The sequence below is a fragment of the Cryptotermes secundus genome, unplaced genomic scaffold, assembly GCF_002891405.2.
Source record: "Cryptotermes secundus unplaced genomic scaffold, Csec_1.0 scaffold2832, whole genome shotgun sequence".
Taxonomy (NCBI): Eukaryota; Metazoa; Arthropoda; class Insecta; order Blattodea; family Kalotermitidae; genus Cryptotermes; species Cryptotermes secundus.
This window is the reverse complement of record NW_019723341.1, coordinates 15,418-34,034: the sequence shown is the minus strand read 5'-3', so window position 1 is coordinate 34,034 and position 18,617 is coordinate 15,418. Positions and strand designations below refer to the sequence as shown.

The 18,617-nt window shown below is 43.1% G+C and overlaps 1 protein-coding gene across 1 annotated transcript; it reads left to right on the top strand.

Moving 5' to 3' along the window:
• Positions 1 to 1,118: 1,118 nt before the first annotated feature.
• On the top strand, positions 1,119 to 10,123 carry LOC111861886. Its single transcript, XM_023846832.2, has 3 exons — positions 1,119 to 2,068; positions 2,176 to 2,309; positions 9,555 to 10,123. The coding sequence occupies exons 2-3, from the start codon at positions 2,179 to 2,181 to the stop codon at positions 9,931 to 9,933; spliced, it is 510 nt and encodes a 169-aa protein (XP_023702600.1). The 5' UTR covers positions 1,119 to 2,068; positions 2,176 to 2,178; the 3' UTR covers positions 9,934 to 10,123.
• The last annotated feature ends 8,494 nt before the right edge of the window (positions 10,124 to 18,617 follow it).

The window sequence follows — 18,617 nt, the reverse complement described above, 5'->3', positions numbered from 1 at the left end:
TTAGACAGCAAACAAGTTGACGAAAGGGTCTGGACTGAATGGTAGTAAACATTACTTGAATTCACTCTTCTCTTAATCTTTTCCTGAATGAAATTTTGATTTGTTCCTGTCATTCTCAAATATATGAACAGTACCACATTTTCAGAGCATCTGTTAGCCATCCTCTTTATCTCATGATGTCCTGCATTCTGCTGGCAAGACATCAATATATACATAGTTTTCTCTGTGTTTACTTCTAGACCAAACTCCTTACTAGCATCCGTTATAACTTCTGTGTTTTTCTTTATGTTATCTGTGTCATCTTCCAGCAGTTTTGTGTCATTAGTACATACCAGCAGCTGATGTGTCCCATATAATTCCAGTTCCATCTGTTTTTCATGGCGGGGGCACGCAGTAGCGTAGTTGGTTGAGGCACTATGCTGCAAACCTGAAGGTCACGGTTTCAAGTCCCGATGAGGTCATTGGATATTTTTCCCAATTGACCTAATCCTTCCAGCTGCACTATGGCCCTGGGGTTGACTCAGCCTCTAAGATAAATGAGTACCAGGAATATTCTTGAAATATTCTTGGGGGTAAAGGGCAAACGGCACGTAAGGCTGACAACCTTGTCGCCATCTGTGAGCCAGTTTTCTAGAAAATGTGGGAACCTCAACATCTCACAAGCCTGTGGGCCTCCACTGCCTGTTACAGGGATACCTTTACTTTTACTTTACTGGTTATCCTGGACTTTTCTAATGGTATATTCTAAAGCAAAATTTAAAAGTAGTGGTGATAAAACATCTTGTTTTAGACCATTTTGGATAGGAAATTTATGAGACAATGTTTACCTATATGGACTTACTGTAGGTTTCTCTACGCTTCTACAAAAATGTAAAGTTATCCCTGTACTTAATTAGTACCACACTAGTAAGATGTATTGTGAAGGGAAAGTACAGCTGCATTCTTTCTTATCTTTGGTATTAGTTGGTGGTGTGTGGTCATCTTCATGCCATGACTACTTTACCTCTGGAGAAAAGCTCCAAATTCGATTGGAAAGGTGGCTTGTTTCTACCCAGAATCGGTCCAGACGCAAATGGGGAGAGAAAATCACTACCCTTGTCAGGGTCCATAAATATCTGAATTACATTTTTTATGTATTCAGAAATTCCAGTTATGATAACTGCTTTGTTGTCCCCCCCCCAAACCAAACCCTTAAATTGAACCACTTATAAAGACCTTTCTTTGCATCTCACATTAGCGTTAGTTGTCATTAGTATTTGAATTATAGTTACATTCTTCACCAGTGTTCTCACTAGGACAGGCACACAGTAAGCACAGAGTATCTCTTTGGTCAAGAAAATTGAAATTGAAAATGAATGTGATGTGCTTTACTTGTTTCTAAAAAGAAGAAGAAGAAAAGTGTTAAATGACATATCACCATCGGAAAGTTAAACTGAAATAATTTTTATTTCTAGGCCATACATTCCTACAACCTTCAGTATTAGGAATGATGTAGAAACAATGGGAGGTGTCATAAAGTTCCACTGCTGGAAACAAAATCTGCCTCACACCACAAGAACTGTAACTGCTATGCAGTGATTAAGATAGTATCAAGTAGCCTCAACACTTGAAGCATCTAAATCTGTTTCTCATAAATTGGTGCTCTCCCCTCACCAGCACATTCATTCTTCGTTCCAAGTCCCACAGGACTCATGACTCTGGGTGTCCTAAAACTGTCTCTGTCTTTCTCCTCCTGCTGTGACAGACAAACTCTATATATACACTATACTGTGCTGTGTAGTTGGACACTGTGGTACCAGCTACTGGGGCCAGGATAGCTTGGCCAGTGTAATGATTGGGCTATTAGTTGGATGCCCAGAGAATTGGTGTTTGATTCCTGGTAGGTACCAAGATTTTCCTCTCTGCTGCCATGTCTAGATCAACTCTGGGGCCCACTGGGGTTTCATTTCCCTGTGGTAAATTGGCCATGACATGAAGGTGCTCACTCACCTACATCTAGTTTCCAAGGTGAAGAAACAATGGAGCTGTCTCTCCACTCCCGAATGCATATGCATGGATAATCAGAGAGGTAAATTTGCATTTAATTTTTACCCTCACCTTGTACTACTCTGATTGTGTTCAAACACTTGGACAAGGTCATAAACCTTACATTTTCATAAGTGTGCTTTGTTTCAGTATATGGAACCAGCTGGGAGTCAGGATGGAACTGAAGCTGCTGCAGGCAGTAGTCCTACCTTTCATCCAAGCCAAGGAAACTGTGACAGATACCATGCATACCAGGGAGGCTCAGGATTGTCACAGCTGTCTAGGTGTGTTAATGTTATGTGTACACCTATTGAAGTGGTAGTTGTATTTCAGGAATGATGTGAGAAGTTCTGATGGAATTGAAATGAATACCCAGAATGATTATTATTTGCCAGTCATAGAGAAAAATTTAATTCAGGTTTTAAAGTATTTTTTTTTATAAATTATCCAGTCAATAAATAGTTTTGACAGTTTTAAAAATAAGTGACTGAATACACTGTTTCAAGATATCTGAGGAACATGTCCAATGGATGTTTTAATTAGGGGAAGTCTTAAATCCAAGTAAATTCAATAAGTCAAAATTATTTATCATCATTTATTCTGTACCATGAATTAAAAGACATTTGTGTTTGCTGTTTACTGACCTTGTTTCAACATTTTCAATGTCATCTGCAGGAATGTATGTTTTTGTGTAACAAATTAACTTTAGGTCAAGATTAATGTCCAGCTGTTGTACATGCTTTAGAACATTTCGGATGCTTAACAAATTCTGTTGAGAACCATCTTACATTATACTTTAAATATGTGGTATTGCTTATTTTTAACCTTCTATGTTTAAGAGTTTTTTTATACATCATCTTACATGTATAAAATAGTAGGGTATGTTTCTTCATGTATACTACACTTCCTATATGCAGTTCAAGGATAATGTTGAACAAAGCATAAATGGCTGCTGGCATGCTGAGTGAACCACACCTCATGATGTAGTTTTGGGTTGTGTTATGCCAAGTAAGGAGCTAAAGGTTCAACTTTTTTGGAAGTTAGTGGGAAAATGAACTTAATCTGTATATGTGGTGCAATCCTGAAGTTCCCAAAATATATTAATAAAAACTATTACGTGATACCTGGATCTTATTCTGCACCATCACCTTCAAAGTCTTACCCTTGGGAGCACATACACCGATCCCGATGTTTCTACCACTTTTGAAATGCATCCTGGAAGTCTTTCTTTGTTAAGGTGTTTAGTACCGTCTGCATTTCCGCTTGAATTTCCTCAACTGTATCAAATCTTCGCCCCATCAACTTGATTTTCATCTTGGGGAAGAGAAAAGAGTCATATGGAGCTACATCTGGCAAGTACAATGGGTGGGGAACAACTGCCGTCTTGTTTTTAGCCTAAAATTCCTGCACAATGTAAGCTGTATGCGGTTGTGTAGTTGTCATGATGGAGTACCCAGTTGTTTGTGCACCACTTCTCTGGACATTTTCTCCTCATGTCCTCCCTCATATGACTTAGAACATCGCAATAGAACTCTTTATTGACTGTCTGACCAGGAGGGACGAATTCCTAATGAAAAATCCTGTCAATATCAAAAAAACAGATCAACATGGACTTAATGTTGCGCTTGACTTGTCGGGTTTTTTTTTTTTTTGGCCAAAGTGAAGAAGGGCTCTTCCATTGCGATGATGGCTGCTTACTTTCAGGGTTGTAGCCATAACCCAACTTTCGTCACCAATGATGACATTCAAAAGAAAGTTTGCATCCTCTTGAAGCTGTTGTTGAAGTTCCCTTCAGACTTCCAAGCGATGCTGCATCTGTTCATTTTGCAGCAGTTGTGGCACGAACTTCACTGTAATCCTCCTCATGTTCAATTCCTCTGACAAAATTCGTTGACATGTACCATAACTTAGTCCCAAGGTGTTACAGAGGTCTTGGATGATCAGTCTACGATCTTGCAGAATCAGACTCCTAACTTTTGCAACATTTTCTGGTTTGGTGCCAGTTGACGGCCGTCCCGAATGATCGTCATCATCAGTCGATGTTCGGCCATTTTTGAAATGCTTATACCAGTCGCAGGTTTGTGCCTGGCCTAAACTTTTGTCACCAAAAGCTTGCTTCAACATTTGGTGCATTTCTGCAGCTGTTTTCCCAAGTTTAAAAGAAAACTGTATACAGACACACTGCTCTCTCAGGTCAGCCATTGCAAAACTGCAATCTCACGGAAACACAACAGTGGAAGTACGTTCACCAATAATAAACCCAACCGCTCATCTTGACGCCGCTTGCCACACTGATTCAAGAAGGGTGTGTGGGGAGACACCTAGGGGTATTTCGATGTACTTATAACCATTTGCCTGCAAAATTCAAATTTTGGGAACTTTTGGATTGTACCGCGTACAAGTGATTTTCCCATTAGCTTCTAAAAAGATGAACTGTTAGTTAACTAGTTGGTGTAACATGTACTATAACTACATCATGAGGTCTTCTGATTTTGATATATATCTGTATGTGCGTGTGAAGATTTTTATCTGGAATGTTGTGCGAGCTGTGGCTGTATTTAATCCATTGTTGTTAGTGCCTGAACTGCATACTAATGTCCCTTCAGTATTAATTCTCATTACTGATAAGCACTTAAGTACTGGAATGCTGAAGAACCCTCTTACCTAAATGCTAGTAACAAACAAGGAAGATGCATCTTACCTGACAAGTCAAAATGGAACAAGATGTCCTTCCAGTAATGTTTAGTAGAAGTCTGACACATCTCCCATGCTAGATGTCTTCAGTATTCGTAAGAACTGGGTTACAGATATGCTTTGCATAGCCGATTCAACTTTCTTGTCCCTGCCATCTATTTGAGACACAGAAAAGTTGACAGAAGATAATCACAGCAATACAGAAAGAAAATATGATGTTTGTGTTCCATACCATTCATGATATTGATAAAACAGACTTTTGTGAAATCACATAAGGCAGGAAGCTGACAGTTCTCCTTCAGAGCTACACCCCTTTGTGAGCCTTGGCCTCCTTTATAACAGCCTCCCAATTATTCCTGTCTTGTGTCATCTTCCACCAAGCTGTCACTTCTAAAATTCTTAGGTCATGCATTATATTATCCAGCCATCCTAATTTTTGGCTTCCTTTCTTTCTACTGCTTTCCAGCTGGGAGAATGTTAATTACCTGCAGAGCAAACTTTCATCCATCCTTCTGATATGCCCTAGCCACTTGAGTCTGTTTATTTTTGACTGCACTATATTTAGTTCTTTGAATAATTTATATAATTCATCATTATATTTTATTCTCCATACTCCATTTACATAGCTTGGGCCATGGAATTTTTCTTTAAAACATTTTCATTTTATCCTCATTCAAATTAGCGAGTGTTCAGCTCTCACTACCATAAAGTACAGCAGGTTCTATAAGGGTTATATACAAGGTGTGTCCCAAAAGTCATGAAATACATTTCTTTCCCGTGCTGCTACTGGTCGGAGTGCGCTTTAACTGGTTGGGTTAGGAGGGGGAGGCTTTTAGCTTCACAGCACGCCCAAGGTCAGTCTGCTCGAGCATCGGAGGCGTCAGTATCGCTGATTTAGTGCACATGTGTTTTGTGACCACGTCATGGCTCGCGATGGCGGTTACTTTCGAACAGCATTGGGCGGTCAAGTTCTGCACAAAGCTCAACAAAAAAGCTGCCGAAACTCAAACTGCTTAAGCAAGCCTACGGGGCATGGCAGAGTGCTGAATGGTACACCTCAGCTTCCCCGAAACCGAAGAAGGCGAAGATGAGCAAATCCAAAGTGAAAACAATGCTCATCGTCTTTTTCGATGCCAAGGGTGTGGTCCACAAAGAGTTTTTACCCCAAGGACAGACCGTCAGTGCTTCCTATTACGTAGATATTCTAGAAAGATTAAGGAAAATGGTCATCCGCGTGTGAAGACATCTCCGCTAACTGGCGGCTGCATCATGGCAATGCGGCCAGCCACACGTCTCTGCTCGTCCGTGAGTTCCTGGTGAAGCACCACGTGGCAACGCTGCCACAGCCACCCTACAGCCCCGACCTAGCTCTGGCCGACTTCTTTTTGTTCCTGAGGATGAAGACTGCACTCAAAGGACGCCATTTTGAAAGCATTCAGGCTGTCCAAGCGGCCGTCACAACAGCTTTAAATGAGGTTCCCGTCGAGGTCTTTGAGGGGGCGTACCAGGCATGGGAGAGTCGGTGGAAAAAATGTGTACATCTTCATGAACAGTACTTTGAAGAATATTAACACTTTGTACCGATATAATAAATAAAAAATATATATATATATATTTCATGACTTTTGGGACACAGCTTGTATATTCTACATTTAGTATCTTAGAAGTTTTGATTGTAGTAAATTCTGCATTCCATAATAACATTTATTTCCCATTGTTATTCTGTGATTAATTTCCACATCAATGTTGTCATCACAGGTGACTGTGGACCCAAGATATTGAAATTCTCTAACTTTTTGTTGTCTATTATGTTATGCTTCTCTTTGGTTTTATTACTGCTAACTTCCATAAATTTAGTTTTATCTTCATTAATGGATAAACTCCATTTGTAATGCTGCTTTCTTGACCTTTGTGTGTGCTTCTTTGATTATTCTTTCATTTCTACCAATAATAACGTCAGCAGCATATGCTAATATCTGTAGAGTTTTATGGAGTATGGTACCTCTTATATCCAGACTGGTCTCTCTTACAACATTCTCTGTGGCTAGATTAAACAGAAGGCATGACAAGGCACATCCTTGTGTGAGTCTCAGAAAATTCAGTTTTTCCATTAAATTTTTTAACTCTGCAGCTTACAGTTTTGAGAATAGGATCCACTACACATGTAAGTTTTCTGGGGACATGAAATTCCTCCATAGCCTTGAAGAGCCCAGCTCTATCAGAGCTGTCATAGGCAGCTTTAAGATCTACAGACATCTAGTACGTGTAACTCCATATTCTTCCACTTTTTCCAGTAATTGTCTGACTGAATGAAAATGGTCTGAAATGGACTTTCCAGGCCTAAACCCACACTAATAATTTCCGGCACTTGTTTCTGCAGTTAGTTGTAGTCTTTGAAATAGCACAACTGAGAATACTTTATATGCTGTGTTTAGCAAAGAAATACCACAATAGTTTTCACACATTATTTGATCTTTTCTTTTTCCCTTTTTGTAGATAGGGCATATTAACCCCTCTTCCCACTGACTGGGAAATATTTCCTTTTTCCACACCTTTTGAATTGCCTTCCATAGTCTATGAGACTCATTTCGTCTACTTTTAAAAGTTCGGCATGCAGTCCTGGTCCTGAAGCTGTGTTATTTTTCAATTTTAACACATTGAGGACTGGTCACATGATATCATGATTTTGGGTCATGTTAGGTTGTAACACGCTATACATTGCTCTGGCGCCACCCAACTCAGTGAATACTCTGCAATAAAACTCCGGAATGTTTACCTAGCAGTCAGTAACTTGACCTTGCTGTTAGCTTAACCCACTATAAAGGAAAATGCTTTGCTTTGCTTCTAGCTGTATGCATCAGCCAGTAGTTAGTGGTGGAGTATGGATCAAGGACAAATTTTTCTCTGATGAGCTAGCTGACCTGTGTTATGAGACTGTAGTCATGGTAATTCAGAGAGTAGCAGTGACAGGGGAGAACAAAGAATTGTGGCCACAGACAGTAAAACTGACAGTAGCTCCGACAGTAATGTGGGTAATAACATTGTGGGGACAGTAAAAAATTTAAAAAAATCACAGAAATTTAAACCCTGATTCAGAATTGAAATACAAAGCATTTCTGATGAAAGTGGCAAAGGCCTGGGCTACAGAACAGATGGTGGCGGCAGAACCAGAGTCAGACACAGACTTAGTGTGTCCGGGCCTATCAACTCCAACCCCACGCTGGCCTCATGTGGACCCCCAGGGCGACTCTTTGGTGATATGCGGAAACATACCCTTGTGAAAATTGTGAAGGGTGAACATTCGAAGGTGAAGCATCCTTCTAGGCAATGCCGTATTTGCACAGTTCACAAAAAAAGGAGTATGTCTGCATTTGCAAGTTCTGTGTAATGCCACTTCACAAAGGGGAATGATTCCTCAAGCACTTCAAGGAGCATTGGAAAGTGTTCTCCAAAAATTTTAGTTCATAAAATTAATTAGGAGATTTTATATTGATTTTTAAAGTGAACAGTGCACAAGTTAGGATAGTAGGTTTAATAATGGCAGCCCCAGGGTGATTTAAATATTTAAATCGCCAGTCCTTAATGTATTAAAACTGTAAAATTCATTTCTTGCATGGTAGGTAATGGTATTTCTTCAACTTCATCAGTAGATGGTACTGTCCACTGTGGGGGCATTTCCAATTTATCCTCTGTCATATCATACAGATTTGGAAAATGCTCCTTCCATTTATTCAGGATATCAGCTTTATCTGAGAGAGAGTTACCATCTGTAATCCTGCAACTCAATGCTTTAGCCTGGAAGCCATCCCTCATTCTATTCACTTGCTTGTATAACTTCCATCTGTCATTTTAGTATCACATTTTTGTAGCAATTTAAGTTGTTTTTCATAATCTTTTTCTTCTTATGAATCCTTTTTCCTTTCCTTCTCACATCACAGTACTCTTCTCTTGCTCACTCACTCACTCACTCACTCACACTCACTCACTCACACTCACTCACTCACTCTCACTCACTCACTCACTCACTCACTCACCCACCCACCCACTCACTCACGGAGCTGAGCCCTTCAGGAGGAACTGCCAATTCTGCAGCTACTCAAGAATTTCCCAGCATATTATGGAACCCGAAGGTTCATTACCGTGTTCACAAGAGCCCTCCACTGGTCCATATCCTGAGCCAGATCAATTCAATCCATACCATCCCACCCTATCTCTCTAAGATCCATTTTAATATTGTCCACCTACCTACGCCTTGTTCTTCCCAGTGGTATCTTTCCTTCTGGCTTTCCCACCAATATACTATACGCATTCCTTGTCTCCCCCATTTGTGCTACATGCCCTGCCCACCTCATCCTCCTTGACTTGATCATTCTAATTATACTTGGAGAAGAGTACAAGTTATAACTCTCCTCATTGTACAGTTTTCTCCAGCCTCCTTCCACTACATCTCTCTTTGGTCCAAATATTCTCCCTTGTCACCACGGCATGGCGCATCCTCAGGTTGTGGATGGAGGGGACGCCCTAAAGTTTTGGAGGGAAGCTGCGAATATATTGAATAAGCAGTCACAGACAGCCAATAAGGGGTGATCCTCCAGTTTGGGGGTTGGGTGTGGGGCTAACAACTCCTCACCATAAAAAATAATCATATTATGAAAATGGTGATATTTTTTGCAGTAGACATTGTCATAAATCATGCATCAAATTTTTTCTTTGAAATTTTGGAAAAAATGGTGTAAGTTGTGTGATGAAACATGGAAATTTCTTAACTTCACATTTATTTTGCTTTGCTGCTGATGGTTCTGTTTCCTCACCATGACTCTGCTGTGACTTTACAGGGATGGACATCCCAGAGCCACCCACGTCAATGTGCGTATTCTAGCAAGTCCCAGCAAGAATGGAACTGTACCTTCTGGCAGTTCAGGAATGATTGGCAAGCTTGGGGCACCTTGCCATGAACACAAACATCTGTGCCCTCTGTTCCCTGACACAGTGCAAGTCACACAGGCTCCCACAAGGCAACCTCAGCCATCTGCAAAAAGTTTTGTTGAATGGAAGCGCAATACTTCTCAAATTGCTGAGAGGAAATTCATCTGGAGGTTTGCACTGACAATGAATGGACTGAAAATGAAGATTTGGCAGGAAAGAGTTGGAACTCCACACAAAGCAGTCCGCAGTGAGCCCCATGCAAGGGGAAAGGATAAGGTCAATCTGTGAGCTCGGCTCCTAAAACAGTTTTCACACCTCACTGTGTATTTTTTTTCAGCACTAGAGAAGAGGAGATATTCATCCATTTTTTCATTAGTGGTATTTTATGAAGTAAAATTATTTGTCCCAAACCTTATTGAAGGGTACAAAAGTACTTTCTGTAATCCATTAAAAGATTAATGTAAAACCAAATTGGATAGCTAGTGTGTCGTTCTGTCATCTGTAACTGGTGTCATATTTTAATCTTATAAGTACCTGATATCTGTTAATATTTTGTGAAGTTATATTCATTAATATAATAATGTAAATACTAGGTGGTTCAAATATGACAGGTACTGAGTTTCTTTTTTTTATAAACAAGCCGCACTGCGCAGCAGCTGTGCGACCTTTTAGGGATTGTAGCCACAACCTCCACTCTCCCTCCTGTTATGGTTAGAACCTGTTCAGTGCTGTCTGGGAGTTTCTAGAGGGATGAGCGTAGAGAAGGTACCGCGGAGCGTGGAACAACGCATTGTGATCAAATTCCTCATTGGAGAAAACGTCCCGTCCACTGAAATTCACTACAGAATCCAACAACAGTATGGGGAAGAGTGTCTCTCATGGACCCATGTGTTTGAGTGGTGTATGTGCTTCGGAGAGGGCACATCATGTGGAGAATGAACCGCATGATTGTCAGCTGCGAACATCCGTCACCAAGCCAAACGTTGATCGTGCAGACGCACATATTCATGAGAATAGGCGCATCACTATCAAGGAACTTGGAGCCACCGATGAAACATGGGTGCACTACTTCATTCCCGAGTTCCAGCAATCATCACGCGAGTGGCGGTAAACCAGTTCTCCCAAACCCAAGAGAACATGGAGGAGACGTTCAGCAGGAAAAGTAATGGCAACGTTCTTCTAGGACGAGCAGGTGTTATCCATGTAGACTTTCTGACAGATGCCAGAACAGTCAATGCAGCTTATTACTCAGACCTCCGGGCAACAGACTTGAAGGAAAAGATCCGATCCAAGCGGAAGAGAGGTGGAAAGCGTGTAGCCTTCCTTCAAGACGATTCATGCCCCCATATGACCAAAACAAGAATGGAAGCCCTCCAGAAATTGAAATGGAACCTTCTGACACATCTGCCGTACAGTCCTGGTTTGGCACCAAGTGATTTCTACCTGTTTGGAAGGCTCAAATCAGACTTGCAAGGCATGTGGTTCGTGGACGACGCCGCCATCCAGAATGTTCAGGAGTGACTATTCCGCCAACCACAAGACTTTTTTGAAAGGGCATCAGGATGCTTCCAGAGCGTTGGAAAAAATGTGTTCACTCTGGAGGGGAGTACGTTGAAGACTGACGTGTGCAAGTAAGTGTTTGGAAATTTTGGTTTAAAAAAAAAATCAGTCCCGGTCATATTTGAACCACCTTGTAATAACACTTGAATCAACATCATGTGTTTTACTGTTGTAAATTGAACTTACCCATGGAGTTATATGTGGTGCCATGGAAGTATATGGAGCCATGGAGATAAAGCTTCACACGTCCTTAACCTCAATACTAAGCAGGAGTAGGTTTGTAAATAGAAGGTAATTTTTAGCCTGAAAGTAGAGAAACTTCTGTTTGTTCTGATCTAATCACATTCACCAGCGACTTCAGTCTCTCTGTATTAGTATTTGCTACCAGATCAGGGGTATTATGCTTCACCCTCAGTTCTTGTTCAGTTCTGATTTTCCAAATTCCATGCTCATTTACTGGTTTTGCAAATTTCTCATCATATATCTCCATAATCCTTCCATCCTTACTTTCTTGACAACACATTTTCTTTCTTGTCAGTATAGTTCGCTTGCGGACTAAAATCACGGAGTCTGTTTTTGTCTTGTATCATTCTATTTTTATTTACTTCAACAGAATGTTGTCTTTGCAACTGGGTAAGGAGTATTGTATGCTGACCAGGCAGTGGTGAGGATTAAGAGGAACATCTCGCTCTCCACCTTCAAGGTCGAAGAGTAAGGTGAGCAAACAGGAAGGAGAGTAGAGCTTAGTCTGCTTGCTTCCATGCCTTCCTCTTCGGCCCTGAAAATGATGGCACTATCTCTGAACCTTTGATAAACTTCTGCAAGACTACATGTCATCACATTCCAGAAAGCAATATACAGTAGAACTTGGTTATAACGTCATCAAAGGGACCTAAAAATAGTGTCGTTATAAACGAATGTCGTCGTAACTGAAATGGGCACTTCCACAGTAGCCTTATGTTAGTCACGTAAAAATCTACCAAAAACCGAGTTAAAATGTTGCATTTTTTAGTGAAATACGTAGTTAAGTACAGACTAACGTAACATTAACGTGGAAGTGCCCAAATGTGTAATATCAAAGACATATTACAGCGCTTTTCACTGACAATACACACAATATTTCACGAATCACTTTAACTTTCTCTTCAATGCTTAAAACTTTCCTTTTCATTGCCATGTTTTTGCTACTGCACTTCTCTGTGTTTAGGCAGGAACATTATAGGGTAAGTAGACAATGTGAGGTCCTGTTAGACGAGATTCTAGGAAAGGAATGCAGTTAACAATCTGCTGCGTCCTCTTGCACTATTCACGCAGTCCCACCCCCACACCCTTGTTTTCGCATAAAACCCACGCTGCTCTTGCGACCCCCGGTCATATTCTTCCAGGACAGTCACGTCAGCAAGTAGAGAAAGTGAGGGTGGGCAGACACATCGAACTCTCCCACGATATCAGAGAAATTCCGGAATGAAAATGACGTTACATACGAGGTTGATGCATTTGTGCATGTCGTACTAAGCAAGGTATAAAAACAGTTGCTTTATGAGGAATTAGTTCGTACCATTGAATATTTGACGCAATAGACAAGGTGTCGCAGAAACCGATGTTGCTATAACCAAGTGTTACTGTATATACAAAAAGGGGGGGGGGGTTGGCAAAGGTGAGTAAATGAAAGAGAACCACCAAAACTAAAATTTAGTAAGAAGGGTCATACCCAGATTTAGAAAAGAGACATCCACCTTGTGGGCCCCACTCACCACAGTCTCTACTTGGCCCCATCTTTGGATCTTACCATGGCCAAAGAAGTGATTGGCTCAAAATCTAAATCCTAGTTTAATACTCTTCAGGCAAACAGCATGTGAGCTGGGACATCGCTGTCGGTATAGAGACGCGACGGGCTGGATGACAGAAGAGTCAGAATTTGATTACCGTTAAGGTGAATTTCCTCTCCTCCATGTCATCCATACTGGCTCTGGTGGCCAGCAAGCTTCCTACTCACTGTGTACTGGGGTCTCTCTCTCCAGGGGTAAAACGACTGGGGCATGAAGCTGACTGCTCTCCTTAAACTAGTTCCAAGATCAAGGAAAAAAATGGATCCATACATAAACTCCCCCATGGCATTGTTCTTAATTAGTTTAGCACAGGTAAAACTTCACCTTTTACTTTCTTACATACATCTAATACTGCTTCTGTATTTTTGTTTATGCGTTTTTATTTTTGCTCAAGAACTTAACTTCAGCAGAGACAAGAAGCTGATGTATTGTAGTAATCTCCAGTCCTGTCTGATATTCCTAATGGTGTACTTCAGCAGAGACAAGAAGGTGATGTATTGTAGTAAGCTCCAGTCCTGTCTGATATTCCTAATGGTGTATTCAGAAAAAATTTAAAAAGAAACTCCAGTTTTATACCGTTCTGAACAGTAAATACACGTACATCAGCAAATATGAAGGGTTGCGTGCAGGGGTATTGCAGTGATTCTCGTCCAGCTGTATGGAATTCATTGAGAAAGTACAGTGGTTCCCTCTTAACCTATTCATAAATTTCTTGAAGTAATGAATACATTTATTTATTTGTTTGTTATTTATTTAAGGATGCTGTCAGTAGCTCATAATATTGTCACATATTTGAGGTTGTGTGACTATAGACGGGATATGGATTGGTGAATGGATTTATTCACAACTTATATTAGCCACTCAGAACCACAAGCAATTTCAGTGGCACCACTAATCTCCACAATTCACAAACCACCACAGCACCCACTAAGCCTTTCTCCAGACTGTTGGTTCTTCAACAGCTGTTCTCTAGCAAATGCTTCTAACAGTGGGGATTTTTCAGCTTCCCACGTGCACGTCATTGCTATCCGGTGAATATCCCGAAACTCCACTCTTGTCAGCTGCTCACTTGGAATTCCGATTTCTAACTGCACCAATGCCACAGACTAGTTTTAGGTACAATTAGAAACATTACTACAAAAGAATTAATTGTCGTAGCAGGTAGTCAAGCCAGTGGGACATAGTCACCTTCTTGTTTGCAGGAGATTTAGATGCAAAATTTGTAACCCCACTGTTCTAGACAAAAGCCTAAATTCGACAAGCCAAAGTGTTTACTTAAACTAGTCTGATAACTTCTGGTGTACCAGGACTGAAGCTAGATAAGTACTTATATACAAGTAGATATATTAACTGTGTGTGCTATCAAGCGAATAAAAGTGTTAATAAATTATCACAGTGCTTCACTGCAAAGGTAGCATCGTGTTTATACCTTCCTTGCCTAAGCAATGCCCCGCCAAACGCTCTGAGGAAGAATCCCAGCTCTACCAACAGCTGAACTAGTTACCCATCACCTTTACAACTCTTTCCTAAATTGAACCCTTAATTATTGTAATCGAACGCCAGTTAAGCTTACTAGCACCCAACAACAGAAAAAGGACGAAGGAAAGGGGTGTCGATCAACACGTGGCAAGCTGAAGGTGTAAGGAAGGTGAGCGAGGAACGGTTATAGATACTTGACTGCCGAATCAACAACAATTTCTTCTGTTTAATAAATTGCAGTGAAACCTTTGCAAGTTATCCACATTAGGAGTTAGTAATATTGTAAAAGTAGAGAAAGGGCAAAGCTATCCCTGTAACAGGCCATGAAGGCCCATAGGGTTTTGAAATGTCCAGGCTCACACATTTTCTCTATAGACAGTTGAGTAAAAGATGGCGGTTAGTTTGTCAGCCTTACACACCGGCAGTGTTTTATCCCCCAGGAAGATTCCTATTACTCATTTCTGTTGCAAGCTGAGTCAACCCCAGGTCCATAGTGCGGCTGGAAGGATTAGGTCAATTGGAAAAAAAAAATCCACCCACGACCTTCCCACTTGTAGCATAGTGCTCCAACCAACTACACTACCACATGCCCTCATTAGTAATACTCTACCCTTAATAATAATAATATAAATTTTCAGTAATTGCCAACATCAGTGTCAGCAGTAATTTAGAAAACTGGATCGTAGACCGACAAGGTGAATGTGTGTAGTCTTGAAGACAAATATCTTGCAGGAACATCGCTTCATCCCCAGATGGATCTGATTTGATTACGTCCCCTATCATACAAGAATTCGTTTCTGACTGACTGATTTTAACTTGCCAAGAATAGAATAGAGTATATGAGGGTTAGGCCTTTTCGGCCCTTGCACCGCGACCTTAGGTCTATTGTGCTTCCCCTTTTTTAATTATTTCCTCAGCAACCCGACGCTTCGGATGAAGCGGAGGATCTTGGACGTGGGGACGTCAAAATAGTCACTTGGTTCCATGAAGTACTTGCCCAAGTCACGTAATCTTAAATAAGCCAATGCCTCATTCACACAGGACGTATGTGGCTGTTTCATCTTCTAGCTGACACCTCTCGCAGGTGGGACTATCACTCAGTCCCAGTTTGGACATTTGTCCTTTGAGGTGACAGTGTCCTGTAAGTAGTCCTACCACACATCGTAGCTGGTTCCTGTTCAGCTTCAACAGTTCCTTCGCTCTTTTAGCTAAAGGTCCTCGTATGAGTCCCTTTGCTTGCCTGAGTCCGGTTAAGGATTCCCAGTATTCCTTGTGTTTCATGTTAGTCCAGTCCCTGATTGCCTGTTTGGCAACTCCTAGAGAAATGCCACAGGCTGGTTCAGGTCCTATGAACGGGTGTTCAGCTCCAGTTTTAGCTAATTGGTCTGCTGCTTCATTTCCAGCAATACCCTTGTGGGAACTGCCCACATTCAAGCAAGTGTGACAACGCAAGCGTCATTGCTTAGCAACAACGAGTAAACAACGGTTGCTAGGCAAAAGCGAGTAAACAGCGGTTGCTAGGGAACTTCTAAACACGGTAACCGGCAACAGCAGTACCTATTACGTAACCGTTTTCTATATGTCCGAGTCCAGGTTACATAAGAAGATACACTGAGTTACAGAGACAGTCTAGTTCTACCGTTCTACAATACCAGTTCAGTGATCAAGCAGTTCACTATTGTTCTTATCCATCTGTGTATACCGTGCAGTTGCAATAAATCCTATAGGACAGTTCAACTAGTGGTTGTCTCATTCATACAACATCCCACATTGGTGACCCCAACAATTCAACATAAATAATGGAAAGCGGTCGAATACAAGACCTCCTGCAACAGTACGTAACACAAATGGAAGAAAAACAGCATGATGCTGGTATTACTAACAGACCAGTACCAACAGAGACACGAACAATTGCCGTGCCGCTTCCGCCGTTCTGGGCCGACAGACGAGCAGTTTGGTTCGCTCAAGCTCAAGCACAGTTCACTTTGGCCGGTATCAGTAGCGAACAGACGAAGTTCTGCTACGTGATCTCGCAGTTGGACCAACGTTACGCATTGGAAGTAGAGGACATCATCACCTCTCCACCCGAACGAGGCCCCTACACCCTACTGAGGACCGAGCTTGTGAGGCGGCTATCCCCATCGCCAGAGCAGCGCATCCGGCAACTCCTCACGGTCGAGGAAATTGGCGATCATAAGCCGTTCCAGTTCCTGAGGTACTTCAAAATTCTCGCACCAGAGGTGTCTGAAAACGTCATCCGAATCGTCTGGACCAGCCGGCTACCCCCAACGTGCAGAGCTTCCTCGCCGGCCAGAGCGAGAGCAACTTGGAGGCAGCAGCCCTCTGTGCAGACCACATCTCCGAGGTCGAAGTCCGGCCAGCGCTCGTTAGCGTTGATGAACCCACGGACATTAGCGCACTTCGGCAGGAGATCGCTGAACTCACCAGCCAAGTGGCTGCACTCAGCACCGAACAGGACCGCCTCCACCCCCGCTTCAGGGAATCCGACAACAAACCGAGAAACAGAGGCTCCAGTCCAAAGGGTTCCCGCCCCGCCTTCAACAACCGCCGGCCCGGCAGCAGATCCCCCTCCCGGGGCGACACCACATCCAGTATCTGCTGGTATCACCGCCGCTTCGGCGCTCTGGCACAAAACTGTACTCCGCCCTGCTCCTACTGCCAGCAGGGAAACTGACGCAGCGGACATCATCGGCGGCACATATCTGCGGTACAACAGGCCGCCTCTTCATAATGGACAGAGTCAACAAACGGCAGTTCCTAGTCGACACGGGTTCGGACCTCTGTATACCCCCGCAGGCTCGTCTACCGACGAATTGAGCGTACCAACTATGACCTGTATGCGGCTAATGGCACTACGTCCACGCCTACGGATGGCTACCTCTCAGCCTCAACTTGGGCCTACGCCGAGAATTCACGTGGCGCTTCGTGGTGGCCGACGTCCCGCATCCTATCATCGGTGTGGACTTCCTGTCGCATTTCGGTCTCCTGGTGGACTGTCGGAATAACCGCATCCTGGACGGGGTCACGACACTGTCAGCCCCGGCATCAGCGCCCAACGCACTGATCCCCAGTGTAAAGACAATCAGCAGCACCACAGCGATCTACAGCCTCCTCACAGAGTTCCCGGACCTGACCCGCCCAGCTGGAGTCCAGCGCGAGATACGACACAACACCGTCCACCACATCAGGACTGTACCCGGCCCACCAGTAACCTGCCGACCACGGCGACTGGCACCAGACCGACTCGCTATCGCAAAGGCCGAGTTCGACGCCATGTTGCGGGTTGGTACAGCTCGTCGATCAGAGAGTTCATGGTACTCGGCACTACATATTGTGCCCAAGGAAGACAACGGTTGGCGTTCATGCGGCGACTGTAGAGCACTAAATGCCCGGACAATCCCTGACCGCTACCCAGTCCCGCATATCCATGACTACGCACACCAGCTCCATGGCTGTACCATTTTCTCCAAAATCGACTTGGTACGAGCGTATAACCAAATCCCCGTCAATCCCGGTGACATACAGAAGACGGCCATCACCACTCCATTCGGCCTATTCGAGTTCCCCTTCATGTCCTTTGGCCTGCGCAACGCCGCACAGACCTTCCAACGCTTCATGGACGACATTCTGCGGGACTCGACTTCTGTTTCGCTTACCTGGATGATATCCTCATCTTCTCCCGGTCTCTAGAGGAACACGAGCAACACTTACGGGCACTCTTCGACCGACTGCAGAAGTATGGGATCCTCATCAACCCGGCGAAGTGCGTCTTCCGAGTACCTGAGATCACCTTCCTCGGTTATAAGGTGTCCGCCGAAGGCTCCCAACCGCTGGAAGAACGAGTGACTCACCTTCAGGAATGTCAACCTCCCAAAACCGCCAGTCAGCTCCGCCGTTTCCTGGGCATGCTGAACTACTATAGGCGATTTCTGCCCCACGCGGCAGCACACCAGGCACCACTGCACGACGTCCTTTCCGGGCCCAAGGTCAAGGGCTCCCACCCAATCACATGGACACCGGAGCTCCACAGGGCCTTCGAAGAGTGCAAGGCGAGTTTGTCACGCGCCACACTACTGGCTCACC